The 27470-nt window shown below is 33.7% G+C and overlaps 2 protein-coding genes across 2 annotated transcripts in view; one reads left to right on the top strand and one right to left on the bottom strand.

Moving 5' to 3' along the window:
• Positions 1-4081: 4081 nt before the first annotated feature.
• The window catches only part of LOC115874313, a 103268-nt gene continuing 79879 nt past the window's right edge, over positions 4082-27470 (bottom strand). Inside the window, exons 3-9 of the mRNA XM_030889418.1 lie at positions 21537-21808; positions 15195-15404; positions 14906-15011; positions 12782-13048; positions 8637-8798; positions 8454-8577; positions 4082-5610 (exon numbers count right to left, since the gene is read on the bottom strand). Coding sequence (XP_030745278.1) covers positions 4445-5610; positions 8454-8577; positions 8637-8798; positions 12782-13048; positions 14906-15011; positions 15195-15404; positions 21537-21808 — 2307 coding nt within the window. The 3' untranslated portion in view covers positions 4082-4444. The remainder of the gene's footprint in view (positions 5611-8453; positions 8578-8636; positions 8799-12781; positions 13049-14905; positions 15012-15194; positions 15405-21536; positions 21809-27470) is intronic.
• Positions 15481-17056, top strand: LOC115874314 (vegetative cell wall protein gp1-like). Its single transcript, XM_030889419.1, has one exon. The coding sequence runs from the start codon at positions 15561-15563 to the stop codon at positions 16932-16934; it is 1374 nt and encodes a 457-aa protein (XP_030745279.1). The 5' UTR covers positions 15481-15560; the 3' UTR covers positions 16935-17056.

Here is a 27470-nt window from a genome sequence, read left to right as displayed (position 1 = left end):
TTGTATACCAATGGGCTAGTAATATTATCGTTTGTAGCATCTGTACATCTGTTGCTCTAAAAACAATCTAAAATGTCAATATTGCAAGGGTATATTAATAAATGAGGTCTAAAGTACAAGAAAATGCATTTGCCATGAAAACTTGAAGGGATAGGTAAAAAATGATAATACAAATTGATAGACAATTAAATTGTCCATCTGATTCTCCAAATATACAGGCTGTTCCATTTCCGTTTAAATCTATAAATTATTTAAAATACTCTGTATGAGGTAGTATTTTTTTATTATTGCAACACAATAACTCATAAATAAATAAAATTCACTAAATATTTAGTATTAAAAACTTTGATACCCTTGGATAAATTAAGCCTTGCAACTTTGATATTTTTTATTTATTTAGGACACTCTGTATCTTGTAAAAATATTTTTAGATTGTAGTTCTAATAGTCCTTCAACGAACCCAAAATTTATAATTTGTAAAAATCCAATCGTTTAGCTACAATACTCCGTGTCGTATGTGGTGAACAACCCTGTATACAGTGTGATTCTTAAATAAGTGCAAATATTTATAGGGGTAGTATATTTCGACCCCAGAAACCCGATTATGAGTTTTTTTTCGCAAAAAAAAATTGAAAAATTGGAATTTTTGAGAAAAAAAATGTGTTTTACTTTTTAGTTAAACATAATTTCTTGGTTATTGCCATCCATACCTTCTTGGTTATTACCATATATATCATATTTGACAAGATAGGTAGTAGATTTTATTTACTAAAAGCAGAACCAGAAAAGATCCAGTGGTTCTGAAAATTTAAGGAAAAAATCGAAAAAAAAACATTTTTTGGAAATTTTTGATTTAAAATTACTCGGTTATTTTGGACTTATTTGAAAAACTGCAAAGAGAATATATATTTATTTTATCGAGGTCTATGAGCCTTGAAAATATTTGCACTTATTTAAGACTCACCCTGTCTAATTTTTGAATTCCTTTTTCTCTTTTAGGCCAAGGATGTGACTGTCCAGCGATGAAATATAGAGTTTAGAAAAATAAGAAATTAGCATTTATTTTCGATTTTTCGAAAAAAAAATGATCACTACAAGAAAACTCAATTTTATTTAAAGGAATAATACATTCAAAAATATGATAGCCACCCTATTATCATAATCTATTAGACCTGACTGCGGAATTTATATACAATTATTTTATAAAATAAAACTCTTCATTGTATCAAATCATCAATAAAATTGCTAAAATCTTACCTATAACTTATATTTTTCAATATAAAAATGTAAAACATAGTCAATTTCGATATGTATAGTAAACATTATTTTTTTTAATACACATTAGATAGTACATAGGTATCATTTATGAAAAAAAATCATATAGTAATAAAGTTACATAATTAGTTTTTTTTCAAAGATATTTACGTCCCTTTCTGGTAATACAGGATGAGTTTCAAATAAGTGCAAGTATTTTTAGGGGTGGTATATTTCCCTATAAACACGTCAATAATGTGAAGCTCAATGTAGAACTCAATAATATGAATTCTTTACGCCTTTTTTTTAATTTGCTATTTCTCGAAAAACTTTTTGGAATTGATGTAATTTTAAGTTAAAAACATAATATCTTAAGTCGTAGATTAAATCTACAAAAAAAAACAGGAACAATCCAGTAGTTCCCAAAATTTAAGCATTTTTTTAATTTTCAAATTAAATTAACTCGGTTATTTTGGACTAAGAAAAACGGTAAAGAGAAAATTTTTTTTTTCGAGATCTATCCAGCCCTGTAAATGTTTTCACTTATTTAAGACAGATTTAAGAAAAGAAACGTTACAAGACAATCCCTCTCATTTTCATAATAATATTATTATGCAACATTCAAAGATCGTATTTATGGACATAATATGTCTCCTCAAGCTTCTTGCAATAAAAAATTGTCAATACCAAAAGAAGGTTTTTATTAATTAGCAAATTAGTTGAGTAACTGTATTTGCTTGGTGCAGCCTATAATATTGTGATATGCAGAATATTAAAATCACTCATGTAAATGTGACATATTAAAATCACCCATGTAAAAGTAACAAAAAAAAGAAAATAACTTATATGACTCAGACTTGATAATGTTTAGACTTTATAATAAGAAAAATTTAAGTTTAACCATTATTATATTTTAAGGCTTAAATTAATTTAAAAAAATTCTTATTATCTTAGACATTATCTGATTTAATATTATGCCACGTGGTACGTGGATACCAAAACGCTGAACTAATAATGTATAATAATTTCTTAAAGTACCCACGTCCCGTATACAGGGTGCTACAAATTCGAGGTACGAGCATTGGTAGAGCATATTACGGTTACATATAACCGTAATAGATACGGACATGGTTAAATTGGGGCAAAGTTGCGTATTGGGATGTTCACCAAGATGCCATCAAAAAAGTTTTAAAAATTTCAAGGATTGCTGAGTTTTTTGGAAAAAAACTGATTTATTTGAAAATCAATTTTATTTTTTCCTGACATAACTTTTTAAAAAATTAAAAAACTAATTGCATCTCTCCAAAAAAATCCTTTATGGGTATTTCGCCACTGGGCAGCAAAATCTACAAAATAAAACAGTTATTTTTTGTAAACACTTCTGCGTTAAACCTAAACGGACACTGCTTGTCAGAAGTTATGTTTACATAAAGGATTTTTTTGGAGAGATGAATTCGCCACATAGGTATAGACATTTTTAACTAATTGCATATTGTCATAGCCACTTTATTAGGGCTATCTGACAGTATTTTTAGATTTTCAAATTAGCTGATAATTTGTGAGATACTGAGACCAACTTGACATGCAATTTTTATTTTATGTTTGGAAAGAACACGGTCTCCTGAATACGATGATATGCCACACTTTATACTTTTTTTTTGTTTTGGATACCTTAACAGCAACAAAACTATTTAATTATTATTTAAAATAATTTCAAGTCCGACTCTGGTTTCTTAAATTATTTAATCTGATTATATTCATCGCAACAATATTGATCAGCGATAAATAATTAACATTGAATAAGGAAAATCGAGCTGATTGGAAGATTCAAATAAATAATATCCAGGTCAGAAATTTAGGGATTTAATTTTTTATTTTTTTTTTTGTGTGAATTTGAAATCTCAGTGTGGGATCTAATAATATGTATAATATTAATCGTAGTTATTATAAATAAATCAACTTCTACCAACTAGTTTCTAATGTTCTGCATGTTCGAAAAGGTTACCACCCTCCCTACTGCACTAATTTATTTTTCGCTCAATTTTATTTACAGCTCCTTGAACTTTCTTCTTATACTTCCGAATGCATTTTGTGTTCTTCATTGTAAATGTTGAGATGAATTGATTTCACTTTTACAAATGGCATCAAATAATGTAGCCCCTTGGCGATAGGTTCAGGAATCTCCTGTACATTATACTGCTCTACCAACTACCATTTCTAATCCATCTTCCGAGAAAATGATTTGATTGTTTATATTTATATTAACTATTTTATGGCATTTGATTTTCCGTATTCAATGTTTTACTCCACGTCATTGTTAAGTTTGAAAGCTTATCAATATTGTAACGATGAATAGATTTAAGAATTTAGAATTTAAAAAAAACAGAGCCGGACTTGAAATTAGTTTAAATAAATCGTGTTCAAATGTCAAAACAAAAAAAATATTAAGTTTCGCATATCATTGTACTCACGAGACCGAGTTCTTTCAAAATCTCAAATAAAAAATGCAGGTCCGTATTTAAAAAAATTAAACCTTTCGCCTCAGTATCTCAAAAATTATCAGCTAATTTGGAAATCTAAAAATACTATCAGATAGGCCTTATAAAGTGGCTATGAGAATGTTTTAAAATTTACAATTAGTTTTTTGATTTTCTGAAAAGTAACGACAGGAAAAAATAAAATTGATTTTCAAAACAATCAGTTTTTTTCCAAAAAACTCAGCAATCCTTAAAAATTTTAAAACTTTTTTGATGCCATCTTGGTGAACATCCCAAAGCGCAACTTTGCCCCAATTTAACCATGTTCGTATCTATTACGGTGACCGATAGATACCAATGCTCGTATCTCGAATTTGTAGCACCCTGTATAGTTGAAAGCTGGTTCCAATTTAACTCCCTTTTTAATCTGCATATCTTTGTTTATAAGTTCAACATAAACTGCAAAATATTATGTTTCTCCCAACTCAGTCGATGGACATTTTAACAATATTTGTAAAATTTGGCGTTTAAAAAATTATGAACTTGAAAGGTTATTCACACCAAATATCACAAAATAGCAACAATATAGTAATTAAAACAAGCAATACTTAATTACTCTACACTAGGTAATAAATATTAACAAATAGATTTATAGATACTATTACTGTGTGTTATCATCAGCGAGGTGATTATGTGTCACCACTTTAGTGTCTTTAGTATAATCCTGATGGAATATCTGTTACCTTTCCACTTATTTTCCCACTACCCGAAAAATCTTTTTGTCTGATTACACTACCTGTTCCCCCACCTTGTCCCGAATACATTCCAGCATTGCAATGTCCCCTTTTTACAAGAAAACTGCTGCTAGAGATAATTTTCTCTTGAGCCCTTGGAAAATAGTATGAAACATCAGCACTGGACGGTAGGAACATTTTTTGTTTCTCCTCAGAAAAAGAACCCATTCTTTGCCTTACTACATTGTCTTGGATATACACGTTTGAAACACTTTTTACTAAAGAATATGGTCGTGAAGATTCGCTTCGAGGTCTCAATTTAACGTTCTGGCTTAAGGATTGGTTGGTTACCACTATATCCACGATGGAATCTAGGCCTTTGTCAATTCTATCCAAACTTTTTGCTTTCGCCTTGTGGTTTTCTAAAATAGCTTGTGTCTGACTTACGTTTACTGTTGTACTGTAATAGAACGAAGCAGATTGTCTTAAGGGATCTGAACATTTTAGATCGCCTGTGTTTGTTCGAGAATTCTTCATTGAAGGTTTCGATTTTAGACCAGAAATTTTCTTGCAATAACCTGACGTTAATGGTAAGGTTTCTGGTGTAGTTGTTCTTGGTGCTGGTACTTTCGATATGCTTAGTAAAGAATCGGATCCTTCTGTACTTGTATAGGGAGTTTCGTTCTCAAAGAACAACTCCTTAGGGCAATAATAGTAATCTTCAGTAGGTACAAATAAATGGACGAGGCTTTTCGCCCTTCTAGGAGGTTGCGGATGTAACTCGCTTGGTATAATCTCGGTTTCACTGGTCACCGCATAGTCATCTGCGTCTATATGTATCTTCAACTTACTGGCTACCTGCGCCTCTTCTATCCTCTGTTTTTCCTTCTCCACTTTCTTTTGTTCCTTTTTTACTATATCCTCAGTTTCAGCATCGTTAATTATATTTTTCAATTCTTCAATAACCTCGTCTATTGTCGTTTCCTCATCGTCGTCATCTATACAGTATGCCGATCTTTTCATTTTATGTGCTGGGCTCTGGATACTGTAGGTGTCAAAAATAAGTTCTCGATTGATATCGTCTTCAGGAGTCAAACTTCTCTCAGATGATGAGATACCCTCGTCATCGTTGGGAGTAGATTCTTCTACGAAAGAAAGTATTTATTAGTTAAAACATGATTAATTAACAACTTGTATACGTAGGCTGCCTTTTAAGTTTTTACAAAAAGTGAAACAGAAACGGATAAGTTCGAAACAAAGTATTTTAAAAATATTTTTTCCACTCTGAAGCTAATATCGTGAAACATGGTTTTGAAAGTTTTCATCAGCTTCTTGAGGTGATGAAAATCAGTGTCCGCGCATCTTTTTTTTGACAGTGGGTCAAAAAGAAAAAGTCATTAGGCGAGAAATCGGGTGAACACGGACAATGAGACATTAATTTGATGTTTTTCTTCTTCAGATATTCACTTGTTTGACGTGCTTCATGGGAGCTGGCATTGTCGTGATGAAGAATGATGCGACGTTTTTGTTCTTTTCCTTATTTCATTGAAGACCGTTGGCAAACAAATTGTTTTATACCATTCAGTATTAAAAGTTCTTCGACCCTCTAATGGAATTGTTGCGACGTGTTCAGTACAACGGAAGAAACAAGCGATTGTAAAAACTTAAAAAGCAACTTACGTATCAGAGTAAATATAGTTTGTTCTGCAGGAGAAAAGACGACTTGGACAGACGGTCGATATTTTACTATTATATCATAAATTGTTATTTGTAACAACCTTCTTATAGCCAACTGACAGAAAACGTCATTAAAAAATAAAAATGAGTACTAGCCAAGTAAATACATTTAGGTGTTCATCTCGTCAAAATTATTATCGATGGTCATGAGAGTCGTCTTTGACGCAGTTTTTTTTTCGATCGTATATGTGGTAGTTTTTTTATTTCTTCTTTGTGTTCTTGAAATGTTAAGCATCTTCATTAGGCAAATGCCACCCTGTATTTCAAAACTTTTTTTTTGTGTAAGGTTATTTTTTTGGTAAAAAGGTCACTCACGAATACCGAGTTGTTTTTTTATTAAAATGTGATTAAACAAATACTTCAAATTTTCTGAGTAGCTTAAAGATACTCTAAGAACAACTGTTAAAAAAATCTTGACAAATAAGCTATTATTAGTGAAAATATGAATAAGTTTGAAAAATCTGAAAATTTTTGGATCAAGGAATGTTTGCCCGGTTTTTACATTATCATAAAATAAGACAAGATTCAAACAAATTCCAAAATTTGATAGCTCTTGATTCTACCTTTTAAATGAACTTTGAATAATCAAAAAATATTAATTTTTAGCCGAGTTATTAAACAATTTGTCCTCTTAATCAATGATACGCTTCCGAAATTTATTTCCGGAGCGTTAAGGACTTGGAGAGAAAATTCAGGTATCTTCGAGGCGTAAGGAAAAAATCATAAGAACCACTTTTTAGGTAACTACCTAAGTTTCATTTTTTATTGCGAGAAAAAAATTGTAAATTGCATATTTTGGCAGATTATTTGCAAAGAACTGATTTTTTGTGATTTTTTAGCCAAAGCTGGCCAAAAGGTTAGGTTAGGTTAGATTACACAATCCGCCTAAAAAGTCATGGTCGAATTAAGCCGAGATTTGTGTCCTTATTTACTGTACTATACAGTCTTCTTCAAAAGCGAATATATTTAATAAAAATAAAGGCTATTAATATGAACCAAAAACAGAAAGGCTAAAAGGCTAAAATGCATCAAAATTAAATTTTTGCTTTCTTAACTTAGTCCGCAGGATGTTTCAAACTTTTTCCAAAATATCAAAATGTTGTTTTCCCTAGTATAATTGACAGATGGAAACTTTCATTTTTAATTCACAAAGACATACTAAAAAGTCAAATAATTTAGCTACAAATTGCTTCAAAATCGTCAAAATTTGTCTACTAGAACAAAACACATTAACCCTCAACTGGCGTGGTGGGAACTGGGTCTAGCGGATCCCAAGCACTATTTAAAGCTCTGTAAAATGTTTACGTTTAAGAATTAGGTCTCGCCGCGCCATTTACCTTTAAGTTAGGATACCAATATGCAACTGTTAAAGGCGCACTTGATTTTATCAAGTATTGTTCCTACCAGTGGGGGCTAAAGTTTATTGGGGTCTGTGTGGCACCATCAAAGCCAAGAGTGTTTCATTATTAGGATGGTGGGTAGTCTAAAAAGTGTACCTCACTGGGACGCTAATTTTGAGGAAGCATTAATTGAGTGGTTTGATGAACTTAAAGAGGCTTACGTGAGATGAAGATCATCGAGACATTGATTTTTCTCCGAAGAGTAACCATAACTCCGATTCTGAATCTCTTACTTCTAGAAGAGAGAAAATTGAATAATCATTATCAGAAAAGAAAGAGATGTGGTATATGTCAACCATATGTCAACGAAGAAACGACAAAAAACAAAAATCTTATGAATCAAATGTGTACGATCCATGTGTGGCAAATGCAGATCCTATATTAGCATAAACTGTATTTGAAAAAGTTATGTACATTAAAGTTTACAGTGTTGTTGAAAATAATAAGACGGTAAAATAATAAGGCGGTAAAATCATAAAATATATATGTTTTTTAATTTCTATGGGTTCCTTAGCCAAGTTATATTTCTGTTGTTAAAAATTCCTAAATAATGCGTTTTATTTTATTTTTCTGTCCGTTTTTGTTAATTTGTTGAAAATTAATGAAATTGTTTGTTCATAAGTTTGAATGTATTGTAAACAGTGTTAAAATAACAAGCTTTTTATAAAATCTCTTCATCATGTATTTTTAACTGAAAAAAAATTGGGGTCCTTCGCACCCCAGCACGCCATGAGCCGTACGAAAATTCACCACGCCAGTTAAAGGTTAAACTTTAAAATACATCAAAATTTTAAGGTCCCTGTTTCTCGTAGCGGTGAGTGTAGGTAGTGTCCTTTTTAAACGTGACTTACGGATTCGCTTGGTGTATGAACTCTTTGTTGAACGAAGTGACCTAATTTCAGACTGTAACTCACTGCAACGGTCTTTTAGGTTCTTCTCCACACATGTCAAGATACCTTTTTCATCTTGCAGCAACTGTAAAAAAATTCATGTAATTAAAATCTTTTAGATACACCTTTATTATTATTTTTTACCTTAACTTGTCGTTCTAGCTTGTTTACGCGTTCCTTTAAAATGGTATTGTCTTTTTTATAACTCTCTAAACGGGACATTAAACTTTCAATATTGATGTTTCTTTTTTCCCAATATTGCACTTCCTCCATTATGGCTTCTACACCATCACAATTCTGCACGTTCTAAAACAAGAATATACACGTCACAGGTAAAGTCTGCTTCATATAGGATTTTTTTGTATTTACTCATTTAGGTAAAATTTGACTTTAAGGACAGTTTCTGCTCTAAATTAAACGAAAGAAAATTATAAGATGAGTAATTATATTTATCATCGGCACATACTTTTTGAAACACCTTGTATAAATCTAGAGATCACACGGCATAAACTTATTGGGTTATCTGTTTGTTTAAACAAAACAAATTATATTCTTATTATATAATTATAATGGAAAACACCAATAACCATCACCATTTTTTTTAACTTAGGCAAAACTTGGCCAATTATCCTATTATTTATTTCGGTACATAAATTATACAGAAACCAGGCAAGTTAAATTTTATAGCGTATATTTAACTTTACAATCCAGTACCAGGTAGAAAAACGTCACAAAAGTATTAATTTTTGCGACGTAATTGACAATATAAAATAGTTACTTTTGTATCTAGTGCGCGAAGTGCTACTTTGGTGATCGACACTTGAATTTTTTAACGAGGCGTAGCAGAGTTGAAAAATTAGTCAAGATCACCAAAGTAGTTCGCACACGAGTTGCAAACAACATTTTTTCTATAAACATTAAAATCGGGATATCCCTAAAAATTATTATTATTATATTATTGCTGGATTTCCTTTTAGGTCGTTTTAATACTTTGTATTTCTGGTGCTTGCCGCGCGCCGTGAGGAACTTATTAAAATGACGGTCGATAAAGATTCAATTTTGATTGTTTAAGTACCCGATACAAAAACAAACATAGACCGAGTCTTTACAGTATCAAATTTGAATTATATTGAGATTTACCGAAAATACGCAACTCTTCGTCCAAGAAATGCTACCAGTCGCAGATTGTTTTAAAAAAGCAAAATAAAAGATGTGTTAACTAAATGGTCGGCATAAATTCTATTGGAAAGATGCCTAGCATGATAGCAAAACACTTGCAGCTGCCAGATTATGAGGCCTACACTGGGCATTGTTTCCGGAGAACTTCAGCCACACTCCCTGCTAATGCAGGGGGTGATATATTTCGTTTGAAGCGCCACGGAAGATGGAAATCTTCGACAGTGGCCGAGGGATACGTCGAGGATTCTATCAACAATAAAATTCAAATATCAAATAAAACATTTTGAATGTTAAATGCCGGGATCAAGTACCTCTACATCAAAATTGGATAGTGCCTCAAGTCCCAAAACCCCCATATCTCAAGCAAAATCAGAACTATCTAGTTTGGGATTAAATATTGGTTTGTGTACTGGTTTGTTAATGTTAATATTGTAAATAATAACTAGAATATGCATTAGTGTTAAGCTTGATGTTTGTTATTTGTGTATTCTTGAATATTTCGAAATAAATAATTAGTTATAATTTAGTTCTTCATTATCCAAAAATCAAAATTCCAAAATCCCATATAATTTAAATGCAGTGTGCGAATAGGCATTTCGCGCATTACTTCGCGCACCGTGTCATGGTAACGTAGGAAAATAAAAAAAGTGTCACTTCGCACATTGCTATCAATTCGCGAACCATGTCATTGTCATTTTTTGACGTTTGTAGAAAAAAGTCATTTTAACGCCTAGGCATAAAAATAAAGCACTTTTATGCCTAAGCATAAAAGTACGAAAATATATTATTAAACTGACATAACCAACAAAAAGAAACAACAAGACTGGTTTAACGAAAATCAACCGCATATACAGGCTTTGTTGGAAGAAAAGAATTAGTCAAGATCACCAAATTAGTTCGCACACGAGTTGCAAACAACATGTTTTCTATAAACATTAAAATCGGGATATCCCTAAAAATTATTATTATTATATTATAAATAAAAAAAAATTATTCTCATCAAGCCGTCACTGCAAATCCACAAAATCCAAGACTAGCAGACAACTTTAAAGCAGCCAACAACACGCTCCGAAGAAAACTGCGCCAACTAAAGGATAACTGGTGGTCCCAAAAAGCTAGTCAGATTCAGGAGTATGCCACGCATCACGACTATCGTAAATTCTTCGAGGCTGTAAAAGAAATGTACGGTCCAACTAAGAAGGCAAGATGCCCAATCATGGCACAAAATGGCGAACTTCTAAAAGAGGAAGAGCAAATCAGAAACCGCTGGAAAGAGCATTACAGCCATATCCTTAACCAAGAAAACAACCCCAATATGGAAGCACTCAACATAATACCTCAGTATAACAGTCTCGATGTATTGGACATTCCAATAACAGAACAGGAAATAAAGGACTCCATAAAACAGCTTAAAAACAACAAATCAGCTGGCTGTGACGCGATTCCGGCGGAAATCTATAAGTGTGCAAGTAAAGAACTTATTGGTCATCTTAAGGCTCTCCTTGATGTCATATGGGAAAGCGGAGAGGTACCTCACTTTGGGCAATTATGAAAAAGTTCGGAGTACCCATCAAATTTCTTAGAGTGTGTAAATTTAACCTACATAACTACAACGCCTTAACGCCTCCATAACAACAACAAATCAAGAGTGTCATATCATGGATCACTGAGCGATCCCTTCCTAACAAACACAGGCGTTAGGCAGGGATGTGTCTTAGCCCCTCTCCTATTCAATATTTTCATGGCAGCGCTCTCCATTATAGTGGACAGCAAACTGCAGGGGAGAGGTTTGGGCATTAGATACAGATACGACGGCGGTCTGTTCAACATAAAAAGACTCAGGGCAAAAACACGTACAAAATTCATCACAGAACTTCAATACGCTGATGACTGTGCTCTAGTTGCAAATACGTTACAGCAATTGCAAGAAATGTTGAACACATATACATGGGCATACGAGGCCTTGGAACTTAAGCTGAACATCGATAAAACTAAAATCATGTGCACTCCCCCGGAAGATCACAACAATGCTATAAAAATCGAAGATCAGCTGTTGGAATATGTAGCGGAACTCAATTACCTCGGCAGTTTGATTTCGGAAAAGGCCAATATCGACTCTGAAATTCAGCACAGGATTAGCAGCGCCTCAAGAGCATTCTGGAAATTAAAAGACAGGGTTTTCTACAATCATGACTTGAGCACATAAACGAAACTTGCGGTGTACCGAGCGATAATAATTCCCACCATGTTATATGGAAGCGAAATCTGGGTGCCGTACCGTCGACACATGAACGCATTAAAGTTGCAACAGAGACATCTTAGACAAGAATAAAATGGTTCCATCATGTCTCAAACGTATCGGTCCTTGAAAAAGCTAACTGCGAGTGTATTGAAGTCATGATTACAAAGTCCCGCTTAAGATGGGCTGGTCACGTATGCAGAATGCAAGAAAACCGCATACCAAAATCTCTGCTTTACGGTGAGCTTGTAGATGGAAAGAGGAGGCCGGGTGGACAACTCAAAAGGTTCAAGGATATTTTCCACGAAAACTTAAAGGGAATTAACAAGCAGAATGAGTGGGAAGAGGCAGCTCACAATAGAACGGAATGGAGAAGAATTGTAAAGTCAGTTAAGAGCGACAACCAAAAAGTAAAGAGGCAACAAAGCAATGAGATTTTTGAATGTCTGGAGTGCCGTAGACAGATAACATCACGTATCGGGCTTTTCAGTCACAGGAAAGCTCATGAAAGAAACCGCCTTGCGTGACCATCTTCTAATGCGTGTCAAATACTCGTCAGCGAGTAATGGCGGTAAACTGACATAAAGTGTCAAATTCAACGAGCGTAATCATAGTTTCTCGATATATAATTACATACAAGGTATGACTTTTATATTATTTAGAACGTTTGAAGTTATTTAAAAACTTATTTGTGGCCTTTGAAAAATATCCCATGTTCTATTCGGAATAAAAATGCCTTTTATGCCTCGGCTGTAATGTACTCCCAAGCTTCACCATGAAAAGTGTAATTTTTACTCCTAATAAAAAAACAGTATACTATTTTCTTTGGAGTAAGTATGGCATAAGAATTCAAAAATATATTATAACTTACCTTTTTAATAATATCCATATCAAACCCAGCCTGATCCAGCTCTGCCTGTATATATAATCTCTTTTGATTGGATGCTGCAGTATCCAAAAACTTGTTTAAGAACTTAAGTCCTGAAGCTATAAGTTCCTTTTGCCCACCTGTAGATGTCAGCATGCCCACCAAAAATCGAAATCTGACTGGTTCACCGAATCTTAATCTTAAAGTTGACATGGCCTCAGACACAGCAGAATGTCCACCTATGGAAGGATCACAGGCTTTGGCCAGTAGCTTAAAAACAAATACGGTTATTGAGTAAATAAATATACATTAAATTTCAATATATTTTCTTTAAGAACATGCTATACAGCCTGTTCAAAATTTAAATTAGGTATGGCCGTTACCGATTTTTCCTTTTAAAACTACCCTAATTTTTTTATAGGATTGTTTCCTTTGTTATCCTTATAATTTAAAAAATATTTAACAAACTTTATTTAATTCAATTAAAAGAAATTCAGTTCAAATATTTTCTCAATTTTTTTCAATAAATGCTGGAAATGTTGATTAGTTTTTTTTAATTAAACTATATTGTATTTAAACAAGTATAAATAAAAATGGTCATGCCAGAATATAACATATCAGAAGTTAACATTTAGCAAGGAGTCCGTTAAAGGGACATTCTATTGCCCTATTTTTTTTCTATATTAGTATCGGTCTATATTTGATACACGACTTCCATGCATCAAAATGCTGATTTTGATATACAAAAAAAAAAGTTTTATTTCTTAATTTCCTTCCAGCATATAGATTTAAAAATTTTCCAGCCAATGAAGAAATTATTTCCTCACAACAGTCACTAAAACAATAACTATACGTGGGACGAAAAAAAATCAAGAGATAAAAAATGTTTAGAAATGTATGGATATTTTGGAAATAATTTTTATTTTAAGAGAAGTCAGTACCACTTTTTTCTCAAATTAAGTAAAATATTTAATGTAAAACCCGTATGGACGGCACTGGTTGAAATAAATAAAATTATTTGTACGCTAAAAAAGGTATTTTGATGCACAGAAGATGTGTATAAAGTTTCATAAAGACAAATGGAATAAAATCAGAGTTATTATGAAAAAATTTTTTTTTTTAATTTTCCACCCTGTATCTCAAAATTTAAGATGTTTAGTTAGGTTAGGTTTTAACTTTAGCTTTGTTCGGGTTCTTGTTATTACCGATTCTGAACCGTCCTAGAACTCTGCAGCGCATGCGCAAATAAAATAATGTCTTCATATTTCCTTTTGCGCATACGCATCACTGTTCTAGGACGGTTCAGAATCGGTAATAAGAGAAACCCGAAGTAAGCTTTTATATGAATGATTGTCATTCATATAAAGTTTTTTCTCTTAGAGTAAGTCCAAAGAACATTAAGGAACACCTCGTATTAAGAAAAGATCTTCATGGAAGCCATGACAGAGATGAACAAATGAGTCAAGATTAACGGGGAGACCGTAAATTACTTGAGGTATGCAGATCAGAAGTTATTCTTTACTGACAGCGTAGAAAACATATTATTTTAAATTATTTTTTTTTTAATCTTCCATATATTGAATTTATTCTAGGTTAGAGACTCGCATTGTAGATATAAGCAAAAATGTAAAATGATAAAATAAATCAAAGCTAATTAAAAGTAGTTGTAAAAAAGTATACATATTATAATATAAATGATCCGAAAAAAATACAATATCAATCTTCTGCTGGAGATTCTTACTTCAACCTTTACTGTATATTTTGCGATTTTCAAAAGTAGGTACCCGTGTGTACGACATTTTGAATATAAAGTGAACACAATGTTGTGTTTTCATAACTAATTTATTACTAATTAGTTTAAATGATTGCCTCTCCTAAAAACGACATAAAAAACAATTATTTCTATCATTAATTTTCATAATTTCCAACTCGGACAGTGATTTAAATTAGTTTTGTTAGGTATGTTATTGTATTGGTATTATTTAAATACATGAAATTTCTAAGGAACTTGTATTTCTATAAGTAGTCTCTAAAATTAATATAAAAAGAATAAAAAATATTTCGCAGTTCAGAATAGGATAAAAATCTGCAGAGATCGAACGACAAGATCGTTAGAGCGCCACTCACCTGCAAAGCTATTATTCTCGATTTATTTACGTTACTCATTATACAGACTGCAACGGTAAACAAACCAGCCGATGATGAAATCAACTTCCTCAATGATTCCTTATATCTGCAATTCAAAAATCCAGTTTAATCACGTTGCCTATATCACAGAATTTGTTGTAAAAGAACTCTTGTTATAAATTTCAATTTAAAAGAAATATCAACAAATGTATATTCTTCAATGATATTTCTTTATCTTATTAATATATGCAATTTTTAACTCTAGTAAAACCATGACGTAATAATTTACCTTATGCAACAATTTAACAAACATTGCAGACAAGACAATTCATCAAGTAAAGCTCTCCTTTGAAGCGATGGTGGTATTTTACCAACAGTTCCAGTTGAGCCTGGCGGTCCATGTATTACGGTATTCGATTGTCCTACTTGAATAGCCCTCAAGAGATCTAAGAGTAATGACACACCATCCAGAGGATCAGCGACAAACTCTTGAATAAAACTGAAATATAAAAAGGTTTGTCAAATTGGAACATATTCTGATTTTAAAGTTGTCAATCTAATAAATACAACACCAAACATGATCTTTCAATTTGTTGTCAGTGTCATTTAAACCATATTTATTACTTTTTTTCTTTTTACTCGAACATAGTGCAAAATGGCTTCCTGCCAACCTTGTAGCCAACAAGCTTCGCGGAGGCAATCCAGATCAAAAATAAGTTGTCCTCCAAGTCCTCATCCCCAAGGAGCCGCATCTCCCAAGCAACAACAGGATCAATGCCCGTGTCCTGCTAGCCCTCATCTCGAAGGATCCAAATCACCTAAGATTCAACAGCCTCAAAGTCCATGCCCTCCCCGCCCGTGCCCATGTCCACCTCCATGTGCTCCATGTGTACCTCCCGACCCTCATCTCGAAGGATCCAAATCACCTAAGATTCAACAGCCTCAAAGTCCATGCCCTCCCTGCCCGTGCCCATGTCCACCTCCATGTGCTCCATGTGTACCTCCCGACCCTCCTAGTCCACCACCAGAAAGGTCAACGCAACCATGCCCACCTCCATGTGAGCCTTGCCCACCAGAATGTACTCTTCCGATTATAGCGGATACTTTACCTAAATACATGGTGAATCCTTGTGATCCTAATGTTCATCTTAGAGGAGAAGGAAATGATAATCCGAATTGTTGTAATGTTTGCGTCCCGGTAACTGTTCCGTGTCCTCCAAAACCACCGCCCAAACCACGAAAAAAATGCAAGTATATTCAGCCGCCTAGACCAAAATCTTTTGCACCGGAAAGAACATATCTTCCGCCAGAGCTAAAGATGACTGATGACACAATATACAAGAAGAGTTATATTCCCGTCGAAGCGGACAAACCGAAGCAAATTATCCCTGAAAATAACTTGTGCGTTGGAGAAGGTAAAATGTCCGACGACACCGTAAATAAAATGTCTTATAAGCCTGTTAATGTACCACCGAGAAGTCCGATTAGACCTTGTGAGCACAAACTGATTGGAGAAGGTCCAATGCAAGATATTACCACAAACAAACACGACTATGTTCCAAAACCGTATGTGAAACCAAAAGCAGTAAAACCTTTTACGAATTTATACACGTCAGACTGCCCTTTAAGCGACAAAACAGTAAATCGTATGTCCTATATGCCGGTTGATTTGGAAAAGTGTAGAGTTCTACCATTCCATCCGACAAACGCCATCGAAAAGCCGTGTGGTAAATTAAGCGATAAAACGGTAAATAAAATGTCATATCAGCCTTGGGAACCAATGGAACCAATCGATAAACCTTGGGCAGAGAAGCCCAAATATTTGCCACCTAAATTAAGAATGGAGGATAACACAGTGAATAAAATGAGCTACAAACCTCCCGGACAATACGTGGAATGTGACGATAACGATCCGGATTGTGTAGATTGTCCAGAGCCACCTTGTAATCCAAACGATTACAAACAAAACGATTGTCCAGGTCCGATGCAATGTTGCATGTCATGTTGTTGTCCAAGAGCATGCATGTAATAACATTTTTACTGTATTAAATACAAAATTCATCGTAAAACTTTTTCTTATTAATTCAATTATACACCGAGTGTAATATAATCATATTTTTCGGTTAGACCCTATTAAAAATTTACAAATGAGATTATGTGTTTTTATATTACGATATTATCTTTTCATGAAAATTACGTCAATTTTAGCAAAACAAGCAAGATTTTGAGGGAAGAGTGCGCAATTATTTATAATACGAGGGAAGAATATTAGAGTAAGCTAATAAAATTATGGTATATTTATGTTCGAAAATTGACTGCATTTTTATTTATTATGTTAACAAGAAACCATTACCCTGATATGCATAATTTATAAGCTGTTTTATTTAAGGTTTGCATTTAAGAGCGCAGTCAGTCTAAAAAATAATACCTCTTTAGTATATTGTGAAAATAATATTATGCAATAAAAACAATTAAAATAAAAAAGACATTTTAAAAATGAATTACACTTTAAAGGCAGTTAAATAATACCATCCCATCTCTTGTTAATTAGAAATGTGATATACTTTAAAATATATTGTAATAATTTTAAGTCAATTTCCTTCTTAAATAAACACATTAGAATTTATAATGTACGTCTGAAGAATCGCTATTATCTTGAATAGAATAAATTTACATACTATTTACATCATCTAAAATTATAATAATTAAAAGTAAATAGCATGAATAAACACTTCTTTTATTAAGAGATATTTACTTTGACGCTATAGAACAAACAATTATTGATTAGTTATTTACCTTTTAAAACTTCAGAATAGATAAAGAATAGATTTTTTAAGTCTTGATATATTCATAGCGAAATATCTATGGAAATACTATCTGCCTAAGCTAATATTGAAAAATACCATGTATAAGGCTCAAACTCATACCTTTCAGTAAAACTTAAGAGAAAGGCAAACTTTATATTTCGGTTTAAACTGGAAATCTAGTTGTTTAATATAATTTGAATGCAAAGTTTTAATGTAACCCCACAGTTGTTACATTACCGACTAAAAAAACCTCCACAAACCGCTTTGAGTATCTCCCAAGGAACTACTTTTGGCATTACTTCTGGGGAAGGCAGTTTTAGTGTGATCTTGCAGGTAATTGAGCACTTCAGTAAAAGTTGGACACTAGCGAGTGTGGTAAGTACAGAGCAGTACTAGAGCAGTATGGTAAGTAGGTACATTCAAAATTATTCTTCTTTTTTTTTACTTTCCAAACCTTTTCAAACCAAGAAAGAAACACTGGATATTCGAAAATACTATTTCACTCATAGAAAAACGTAGGACTGCAATGATAACAAATGGTACATCAGAACAAAAATAAAAACCATTAAAATTAATCTAGATAAGGATATAAAAAAGGCATGTCGAAAGGACAAGAACGATCACATTGGGAGAATATGCAAAGAGTTGGAAGACCATGCAAACAATAATAAAACGCGTGAGCTATATGACAAGGTTAGGTACCTCGCTCGGGAATTCAAACCACGGACACAGATAATAAAAAATAATAAAAATGAGACTGTGACAAATCCAGAAGGTATAGCTGAAGTATGGAAACAATATTGTGAGAAACTATATAAAAACCTTGAACCAGCTAATTCGCATACACTCGCACTTAATATAGAAAAAGAACCAGCAATAATGAAGACTGAGATAGAAAAGGCTATTAAATCATTAAAGAGCTCAAAGGCACCTGGTGTGGATAATATTACAGGCGAAATTATAAAGGCAATAGTGAGAGCTAGGTACAGAGATCATCCACAAACTATCATATGGGAATCTGGTAGATGGCCGTTAGAATGGTGTCAATCACTGTTTATACCACTTTTCAAGAAAGGCTGCCCTACGGACTGCGCTAATTATAGAACGATAGCGCTTATTAATCACACTAGCAAAGTACTGCTACACTATCAATAGCCGTCTAAAATACTTTATTCTAAAAGAAATATCTGAAGAGCAAACAGGTTTCATGCCTGGCAAAGGTACTAAAGAGCAAATATTAAACGTCCGACAAATTATCCAGAAAGCCTATGAGTTTAACATCCCAACTCATCTGTGTTTTGTGGACTACAGCAAAGCATTTGATTGTATTAAGTGGAGCAAACTTTGGTCTGTACTAGAAAACATGGGAGTCCCTCAACACCTTATCCAGCTGATCCGAAGTCTGTATGAGATCAGCAGAGGAAAAGTAAGAGTAAACAACACCATTTCAGATGCATTTGACTTGGAAGCGGAAGTGCGCCAGGGATGCATTTTATCTTCCTTACTTTTCAACAACAACTGAATATCGAATCCAAACTGTCGATATCAATAAATTAATCATACTTAAGATACTTTGGCCATGTGGCCAAAGTATCTTAAGTATGATTAATTGGGATTAAGTAGGATCAATTGGGATATGTATCCCGGAACACCAATGGCCTAGAAAAATTAATTGTGGAGGGGAAAGTAAACGGGAAACGTCCTAGAGGGAGATCTCCAAACCGTTGGGTGGACCAAATGCAGAGAATCATAGGTCACAGTCTGCACAGAGTCACAGAGGCCAGTACTGCTGCGCAAGACAAGAACAACATGGAGAGACACAATAAATGCAATATCATGTCACCATACTTTTATAGAGTAATAGGAAGAAAGAGGAGGAGGAAGCTAATATTGAAAAATACCCATGTATAAGACTCAATCTCATACCTTTCAGTAAAACTTAAGATAAAGGCGAACTTTATATTTCAGTTTAAACTGGAAATTTAGTTGTTTGATATAATTTGAATGCGAAGGTTTAATGTAGATGAATACTTTTTTTTGTGGGGGAAAAAATCTGCAAACCGGAGACCGTAAGTGGTACTGTCGGGGTGGTTGGTTAAGTTAGGTTGTTACCTTACCGACTAAAAAAACCTCCACAAACCGCTTTGAGTATCTCCCCAAGGAACTACTTTCGGCACTACTTCTGGGGAAGGCAGTTTTAGTGTGATCTTGCAGGTAATTGAGCACTTCAGTCAAAGTTGGACACTAGCGAGTGTGGTAAGTACAGAGCAGTACTAGAGCAGTATGGTAAGTGGGTACATTCAAAATTATTCTTTTTTTTTTACTTTCCAAACTTTGGAACCTGGGAATTCCATTGGCTTCGTTTTCGTTTGCAGATATCAGCGCTTGCATATATCCCCGGACTGCTTTGCAGTTCTCATTTGACTTAAGCATCGTTGGAACGAAGTTAGTGTAAGTTAGTTGCTATGTATTTAGACTCTCCATTAATTTCTTTCTTTCATAGGTCCACCTTTTGCACTCCAGGATTGTGTGCTCTGCTGTGTCGTTATCGTGGTCACCGTAGATATTTTGGACTCTCGGTAAGTTTATTTTATATAAATAATTCTTGAAGCATCCGTAACCTGATAAACATTGTGTCATTGCGTAGGTAACTTCTTTATGGCTCCGATCTATGCAGTCCCTTATATGTGGTATAAGTTGTTTTGTCCACTGTGCTTTCCCGTCTATATTGTGTTTCCATCTGTCGCTCCATGTGTTCAGTCTTTTTTCTCGGTTATACTCTCGCGATCTATCCGGCTTTTCCGATCTATCACACGCTTTTCTCTGCATCCTCTCTTGTATTAGAAGATCTATCGGTATCATGCAACTAGTTGTTTAATATAATTTGAATGCGAAGGTTTAATGTGGATGAATACTGAAATTCAGAATGTTATATATAACCTGGGAAAAACAGTCCAGAGTCTTCGAATGAAAATAGTGGTGTTGTGAAGTGGAAGGAGTAAAATGATAGTTGAAAGTTGCAATTTATTTAGTTAAAATCGGTACAAACTAAGGCGACAAAAAAGAAACTTTGAGAAATAATTTTAAAACAAACAAAATCAAGATTTTTCACGACATGAATAAATTGATTGAAAATCAAATATACCAAACAATTTTCAAACGTCATACCAGCTAAAGAAATAATATTAGCATAATACAAAGAATAGCAATAACCTCGGCAATAACGATGAAGAAGCTATTTGATTACTTCTGACAGAAGAACATTCTAGCTGAAAATAGCCATGATAAAGGACGAAAAAAAAGGTTGTGTTTAATTCCTGGTACTAAACCTGTGAACGCATTTCATCTGGACCCAAATCTACCCCATTAATTAGCAATAACATTGAGATTATTGACAACGGGTCATTTGTATGGTGGTATAATGTAGCTGATATAATACAGCTTTGAACCTGTTTATTCTTCACTTGAATGACATATCCATACTTATCCAAAATTGTGGAAACAAAACAGAGACCTTTTCAAATACAGGGTGTCGAAAAAATAGTGTACCTATTTTCGGTGAGTGATTTTACAGGTAAATGTAAAATTAATAGTTCGTATGAACATGTGCCTTAAAAGCTCCCCGAACAAATTACAGCCTTGGAAAAAAATATATATATTTTGATTATTTTTATGGACAATATGATTGGTAAACGGGTTTTCCTGAAATTTGTTTTTATTTTGTTATTTATTAGGACAATATGTGCGCACAAAAATATTGCAATTTTACTGTCTCAGTGATGAATGTGGATATACAAATATTTTTCAGGAACATTTTTACTTACCTGGGAAATGCTAGTTTCATGTCCGATTTTAATTTGGCAAGCAACTCAGAAACCGTTCCAAATTGCCTCAGAGTCATTTCCGATCCAGCCGATGCCAACATTGGGTTTCTGTAATCTCGAAACGCATTCCCTTGGGACCTTGTACTTTCCACGTCCGAGGTGCTCGAGTTCGAGTATAAAGACATGAGGCCACCGTTTGACGATTTTTTGCCCCATTTCTTCAACATTATGGCGTAGTCTTCAGGATTATAAATCGGGGGACGTTGTTTGTCCTAAAAATGTTTATTTTCGTAAGATATGCAATATCGGCAAAATTTACTTTATATACCGGGTGTTTCTCAAAAGTGGCTCACCTCTATAACTTTTATTATTTTTCTTAGTTAAAAAAAACGAGATTTGGTAGGTTAGTGTAATATGACATAAATCAGGATTGATTGACGTTCAATTGTTTGCGGTCACTTCCCGTTTACCGAAAATAAATACAACTTTTAATTTTTGAATGACACCCTCGGTATATTTTTACTTTATTCGCTAGAACGTTACACTCGGACTAGAATGACATATCATATATGTCAACTTCTGATATTTTCACATATGGTTTATTTGAAATTGTATCATGCGGTTCTTAACGACAATTGGACTCGAAATACCAAATGTGTGGTATCGAATTATTCGTAAAAAAATGCTTTTTCCAAATATGCTAATGAGCCACCTTCGTTCCATTTGAAAAAATTGAGATTCGATTAAAAATACGAATTGAGTATCTTTTAACCGTCCTGGAAAAAGCACTAAAAACATTAGATGATCAAATCTATTTTTCCAAGGCTCTTGATTAAAACTAAGTGTTTTTAACACGCACATTTTTTAACATTCTGGATTGAAATTTAAAACGCGATTTTTTTAAGCAAAAATGTCAAAAGTTAAAATGTCGTTCTATTGACAGTATCAACCCCAGAGTTCCCAACTGGCGAAAGAGTACGAGAGGGAGACGCAATATCCCCAAATCTCATTATAGCAACATTAGAAGAAATCTTCCGTCAACTCGACTGGACCAACAAAGGATTAAAAATAGATGAAAAATAACTTAACCATTTAAGATTCGCTGATGACATAGTCTTAATTGCCAATAGTCCCCAAGAACTACAAGAACATATTAACGAACTAAATACAGCCAGCAATAAAGTAGGTCTTAAAATGAATTCAGCAAAAACTAAAGTAATGTACAACGAACTGGTAGACAGAAAAGACATCCCAGTACATATATATGTAACACAACACTGGAAATAGTAAAAGAATATAATATATACTACGCTCAATAGTCGAATTCGGGCAATCCCCAAAAAAATACGCAAATCTAGTTATGAGCAAGGAATATTTCCCAAACCCGAAAAATTTATTTTATTCGATTATTTTTTTTTGCTTATAGTGTGATTTGATTGCATTGGTTTGACTCTTTTTAGTTGGATTGGTTTAGTTATTTGGCGAGTTGGTTAGCGTGGTGATTTGGAGGGTGTTAATTCATTGGTTAGTTGGTTTTTCGGGTTTGGGAAATATTCCTTGCTCAAAACTAGATTTGCGTATTTTTTTCGGGCATTGCCCAAATTCGACTATTGAGCGTAACATATCTCACCGGCAAAAAAAACCGACCGCTAAAAACTAGTCCCAATTTCAGAGTTGGATTTTTCGCGAACCACTCATTAGATTTTGACGATTTTTTTTTAAATTGTAAATTAATTCCTTCTTAACGGATGCTACGTCAGAAATTTTTATTCCGACTTTATTTTCAGCATATACAAGACACAACAATACGACGAGGTTTTTTGCTCGAACTTTGTGACACTCTGTAGGGTGCAGCAGTTGTAGTAGCTATTGCTAAATTAAATCACATTGTAGCCTCATCTTTTGTGAGCGTTTTGTTTTTTTAATCACGACATTATCTCTGTTTGTATTGGATACGTTGCTTTAAAACAAACGTCTCGAAAAAATGCTTTGCAGGCAAAACCGCGACCAAACCAACTCACATGTAGACGCTCAAACTGAAGACGTGGTCGACGATGTCTTGGAAGTAGATGGGGTCCTGTGGCAGGCCTCCTTGCAGACAAGCTGTTTTCTTTTAGTCTTCGTTGGATTATTCTCTCACTGATTTGAGTTCTACGCACGGCTAGTAGCAGATGCTGATTCTGAAACGCTGTAATTCTACGATTTCGTAAAATATTCAGGACATTAAAGCGGTCGTCAATTGCATTTGTCTTCCATTTTCTTCCGTAACCCACTCGCCTGGTGAAATTTCTCGTTTCCATATACCGATTCCAGGCATCCTGGACTGTTGTTCGAGGTATGCCCAGGGTATCGGACACATAATGTTGACTTCGGCCATCCTCAATTCAAGCCACAATACGAGCAACATTCGTCACAGATAATGGCATTTTTTTAATTCGACAACCGTTGTTGTCATATTGCAAATACTCATAAATTCGTTTTCGCCTATGTCGCCTTGATTATTTATACATAAAACTTTCCGCCTGCGAAGCATTTTTCCGAGACGTTCGTTTTAAAGCAGCCAATAAAAAGGGAGATAATGTCGTGATTAAAAAAATAAAATGCTCACAAAAGATGAGGCTACAATGTGTTTTGATTTAGCAATAGCTAGTACAGCTGCTCTACCCTACAGGGGGTTACACAGTTCGGGCAAAAAACTTCGTCTTATTGTTGTGCCCTGTATATGGTCAAAATAAATTCAGAATGAAAATGTCTGACATAGCATCCGTTAAGAAGGAATTAGTTTACAATTTTAAAAAAAAATCATCAAAATCTAATGAGTGGTTCGCGAGAAATCCAATTTTGAAATTGGGACTAGTTTTTAGTGGTAGGTTTTTTTGCCGGTGAGTATATTTAGGGCAACTAATAGTACTCAGCTCGAGATCCCTACTACCAGAAATTAATGGGGTATGGAGAACTCCATGGAGTACTTATGGAAGACACTCAATCATATTCAAATGAATGCCACTTTATCTAAAGAAGAAAACATTCTACAAATGAGTACTACCAGTCATGACATATGCATGCGAAACTTGGACACTTAAAACGGACATTAAAAGGAAACTGCAGGTCGCACAACGCTCAATGGAATAAAATATGTTGGGAATAACCAAGAGAGGCTGTAAAATAATAGATCAGAAAGTATCAGATGGTCATCCGCAGAATCAAATCCCTCAAGTGAAAATGAGCGGATACCTGGTAAGAAGAACGGATGATGGACATATGGACAACAAAAATTACAGCATGGTATCCATGAGGAATTAAGAGATCTAGAGGAAGCAGCGATAACTTGGGTCCGTATAGCTAACAATAGACAACCAATGGGCCCAACTACAAAGAGAGTATCTAAATATGTGAAGGAGGCTACACCATAATTGTAAATGGCTGAATAAGCTGAAAATGATGATGATGAAAGTAAAAAAATACCGAGGGTGCAATTTAAAAATCATAAGTTCCCGGTGAAACAGGAAGTGCCCGAAAACAATTGAATACATCAATCAGTCTTAATTTATGTCATATACTAACATAACAAATATCATTTTTTATCTGAAGAAATAAAAAAGGGTGAGCCACTTTTGAGAAACGCCCGGTATTTAGTAAACTTTGGTATCTGCAAAATAGCTTCCATTAAATAGGACTGCTAATTATTAGAGAGAAGTAAAATTAGGTAAGTCAGTCAGCTATTTTCCTAACTAAAAACCAAAATTAAGGGGGTATACCATCACAGCTACGGTACTTTGTATACCTATCAAATTACATATTTGATATCAATTTAACTTTTAGTTACGGAGGCGCGATTTGTAAATTCGCGCGAGGACGAGATTTATAAATTCATTTTTGCCAACCGTGAACATATTCGGCGCCGGGCGGACTAAAAAAAACTCATCACAAATTTATTATAATATTTTGAACGGGATAGCGGTTTTTTCTATTCACTATCCTTTATATCCCTTAAATACTGTTAAGAAGGCGAGTTTTGTTGATGTAAATAAAAAGTTTTTATATATTTATAATTAATTTATTTTTATTTTTAACGTGATTAAGCTTAATCGGCAGAACGTTGCCCACTTTTACATTTTTTCTTTTAATCGAAATATTTTAGAAAACAAAAATAAATTAATTATAAATATATAAACACTTTTCATTTACATCAACTCACCTTCTTATTGAAGATACATCAAGGGCCATTACTACCGCTTTCCCCTTCAAAATATTCTAATAAAGTTGCGATGAGTTTTTTACGGCTACTAAGCTATCTTGTACAGGGTGGGTCAAATTCGTCGCTTTTAAAGGGAAACACCCTTTTCTATAGGAGATAGACGAAAACTAATATCGGTGTCTGGAGCTCAATTTTCATCAAAAGCATGATGGTGAAAACCGCACATCAATATCTGTTACCATTTCGGAGTTACAGGGTGTTTTTCAAAAATGTGCATTTTTAACAAATCACTGTAACTTTTTTGCTATTGAAAATTTTGTATTTCTATGAAAACATTTCCAAAGCACCTTTTTACGTAGAATTTAATGGTTTAATTATAATTTTTTTAAAATTAATAATTTAAGAATTATCAACAGAAAATTTGATTCTTTATATGGGACACCCTGTATATTTTTAATTTATTGAAAATAATTTAAAATTACCTTTCCAAAAATATAACACACTTGATATTTTGCTCGATTCCTCTTCGAGATATATAGAGTATATAAAAATTCGCCCGCTTTAAATAAGTAGGCTTTGAACGGCACCGGCTGTAATGCAAAAAAAATCTAGCTGTGAGCATCAATTAAAACGAAAATAATATTTGCTATGAGAGATGCAGAATTTTATAACAATTTAAAATATATTTAACCAACATCAACACATTTCAACTATATCTAATAACAATAAAAATAAATAGCAAACTAAGACATGAGATTTTGCTACAAGTGTTCGACATATCGACAGTCTTCTGTTATGGACAAACGGGGCAGTTTTTGAACATTTCTCGCAGAATTCATTAACTCAGAGGGAGTGAAAGATACCCTCTCATAACTGCTAAGTATTTCTAATCCTTGTGTAGATATACGGAAGAATAAGGAACCTTTATTCTTCCGCAAATATATCCAATCTAATTCATGGGCACTAAGTCAGGCGGCCTCGACGGCCAACGGCTGGGATCTTGGTTAGTTATTCAAATATTCTTGAAATTGGCTGCAAAAATTTGCTGATAACTTCAGCGTTCTGAGGCGGTGCGTTGTCTTGCTGGAAAAATATGTTTTCGAGTTCCATTAAGGGAATATCATCAATAAGGGGTCCAAAGCCTACTAGTTAAAAGTGGCGAACTTTTAAAAATTCTGTATTTCGAAGGGGATTATAACAAAATATCAAGTGTGCTATATTTTTGGAAAGGTAATTTTAAATTCTTTTCAGTTAATTAAAAATATAGAGGGTGTCCCAAATAAAAAATCAATTTTTCTGTTGATAACTCTTAAATTATTAATTTTAAAAATATTATACTTAATTACACCCATTAAATTCTAGGTAAAAAGGTGCTTTGGAAATGTTTTCATGGAAATACAAAATTTTCCATAGCAAAAAAGTTACAGCGATTTGTTAAAAATGCACATTTTTGAAAAACACCCCGTAACTCCGAAACGGTAACAGATATTGATGTGCGGTTTCCACCATCATGTTTTTGATAAAAATTGAGCTCCAGACACCGATATTAGTTTTTGCCTATCTCCTATAGAAAAGGGTGTTTCCATTTAAAAGCGTCGAATTTGACCCACCCTGTACACTTCGCACTAAAAGAGGTTCTAAAAAGGACAATGTTCGACTGCAAGGTCTGCTAGTAAACATTTTTAAGCTTAAAGTAAATAAATAAATAAATAAATAAATGCCTTTATTGTCAAAAA

The sequence above is a fragment of the Sitophilus oryzae genome, unplaced genomic scaffold, assembly GCF_002938485.1.
Source record: "Sitophilus oryzae breed Bouriz unplaced genomic scaffold, Soryzae_2.0 scaffold_1274_pilon_pilon, whole genome shotgun sequence".
Classification (NCBI taxonomy): Eukaryota; Metazoa; Arthropoda; class Insecta; order Coleoptera; family Curculionidae; genus Sitophilus; species Sitophilus oryzae.
The sequence above is the reverse complement of the archived record's forward strand: the minus strand, read 5'-3'. Positions and strand labels throughout refer to the sequence as shown.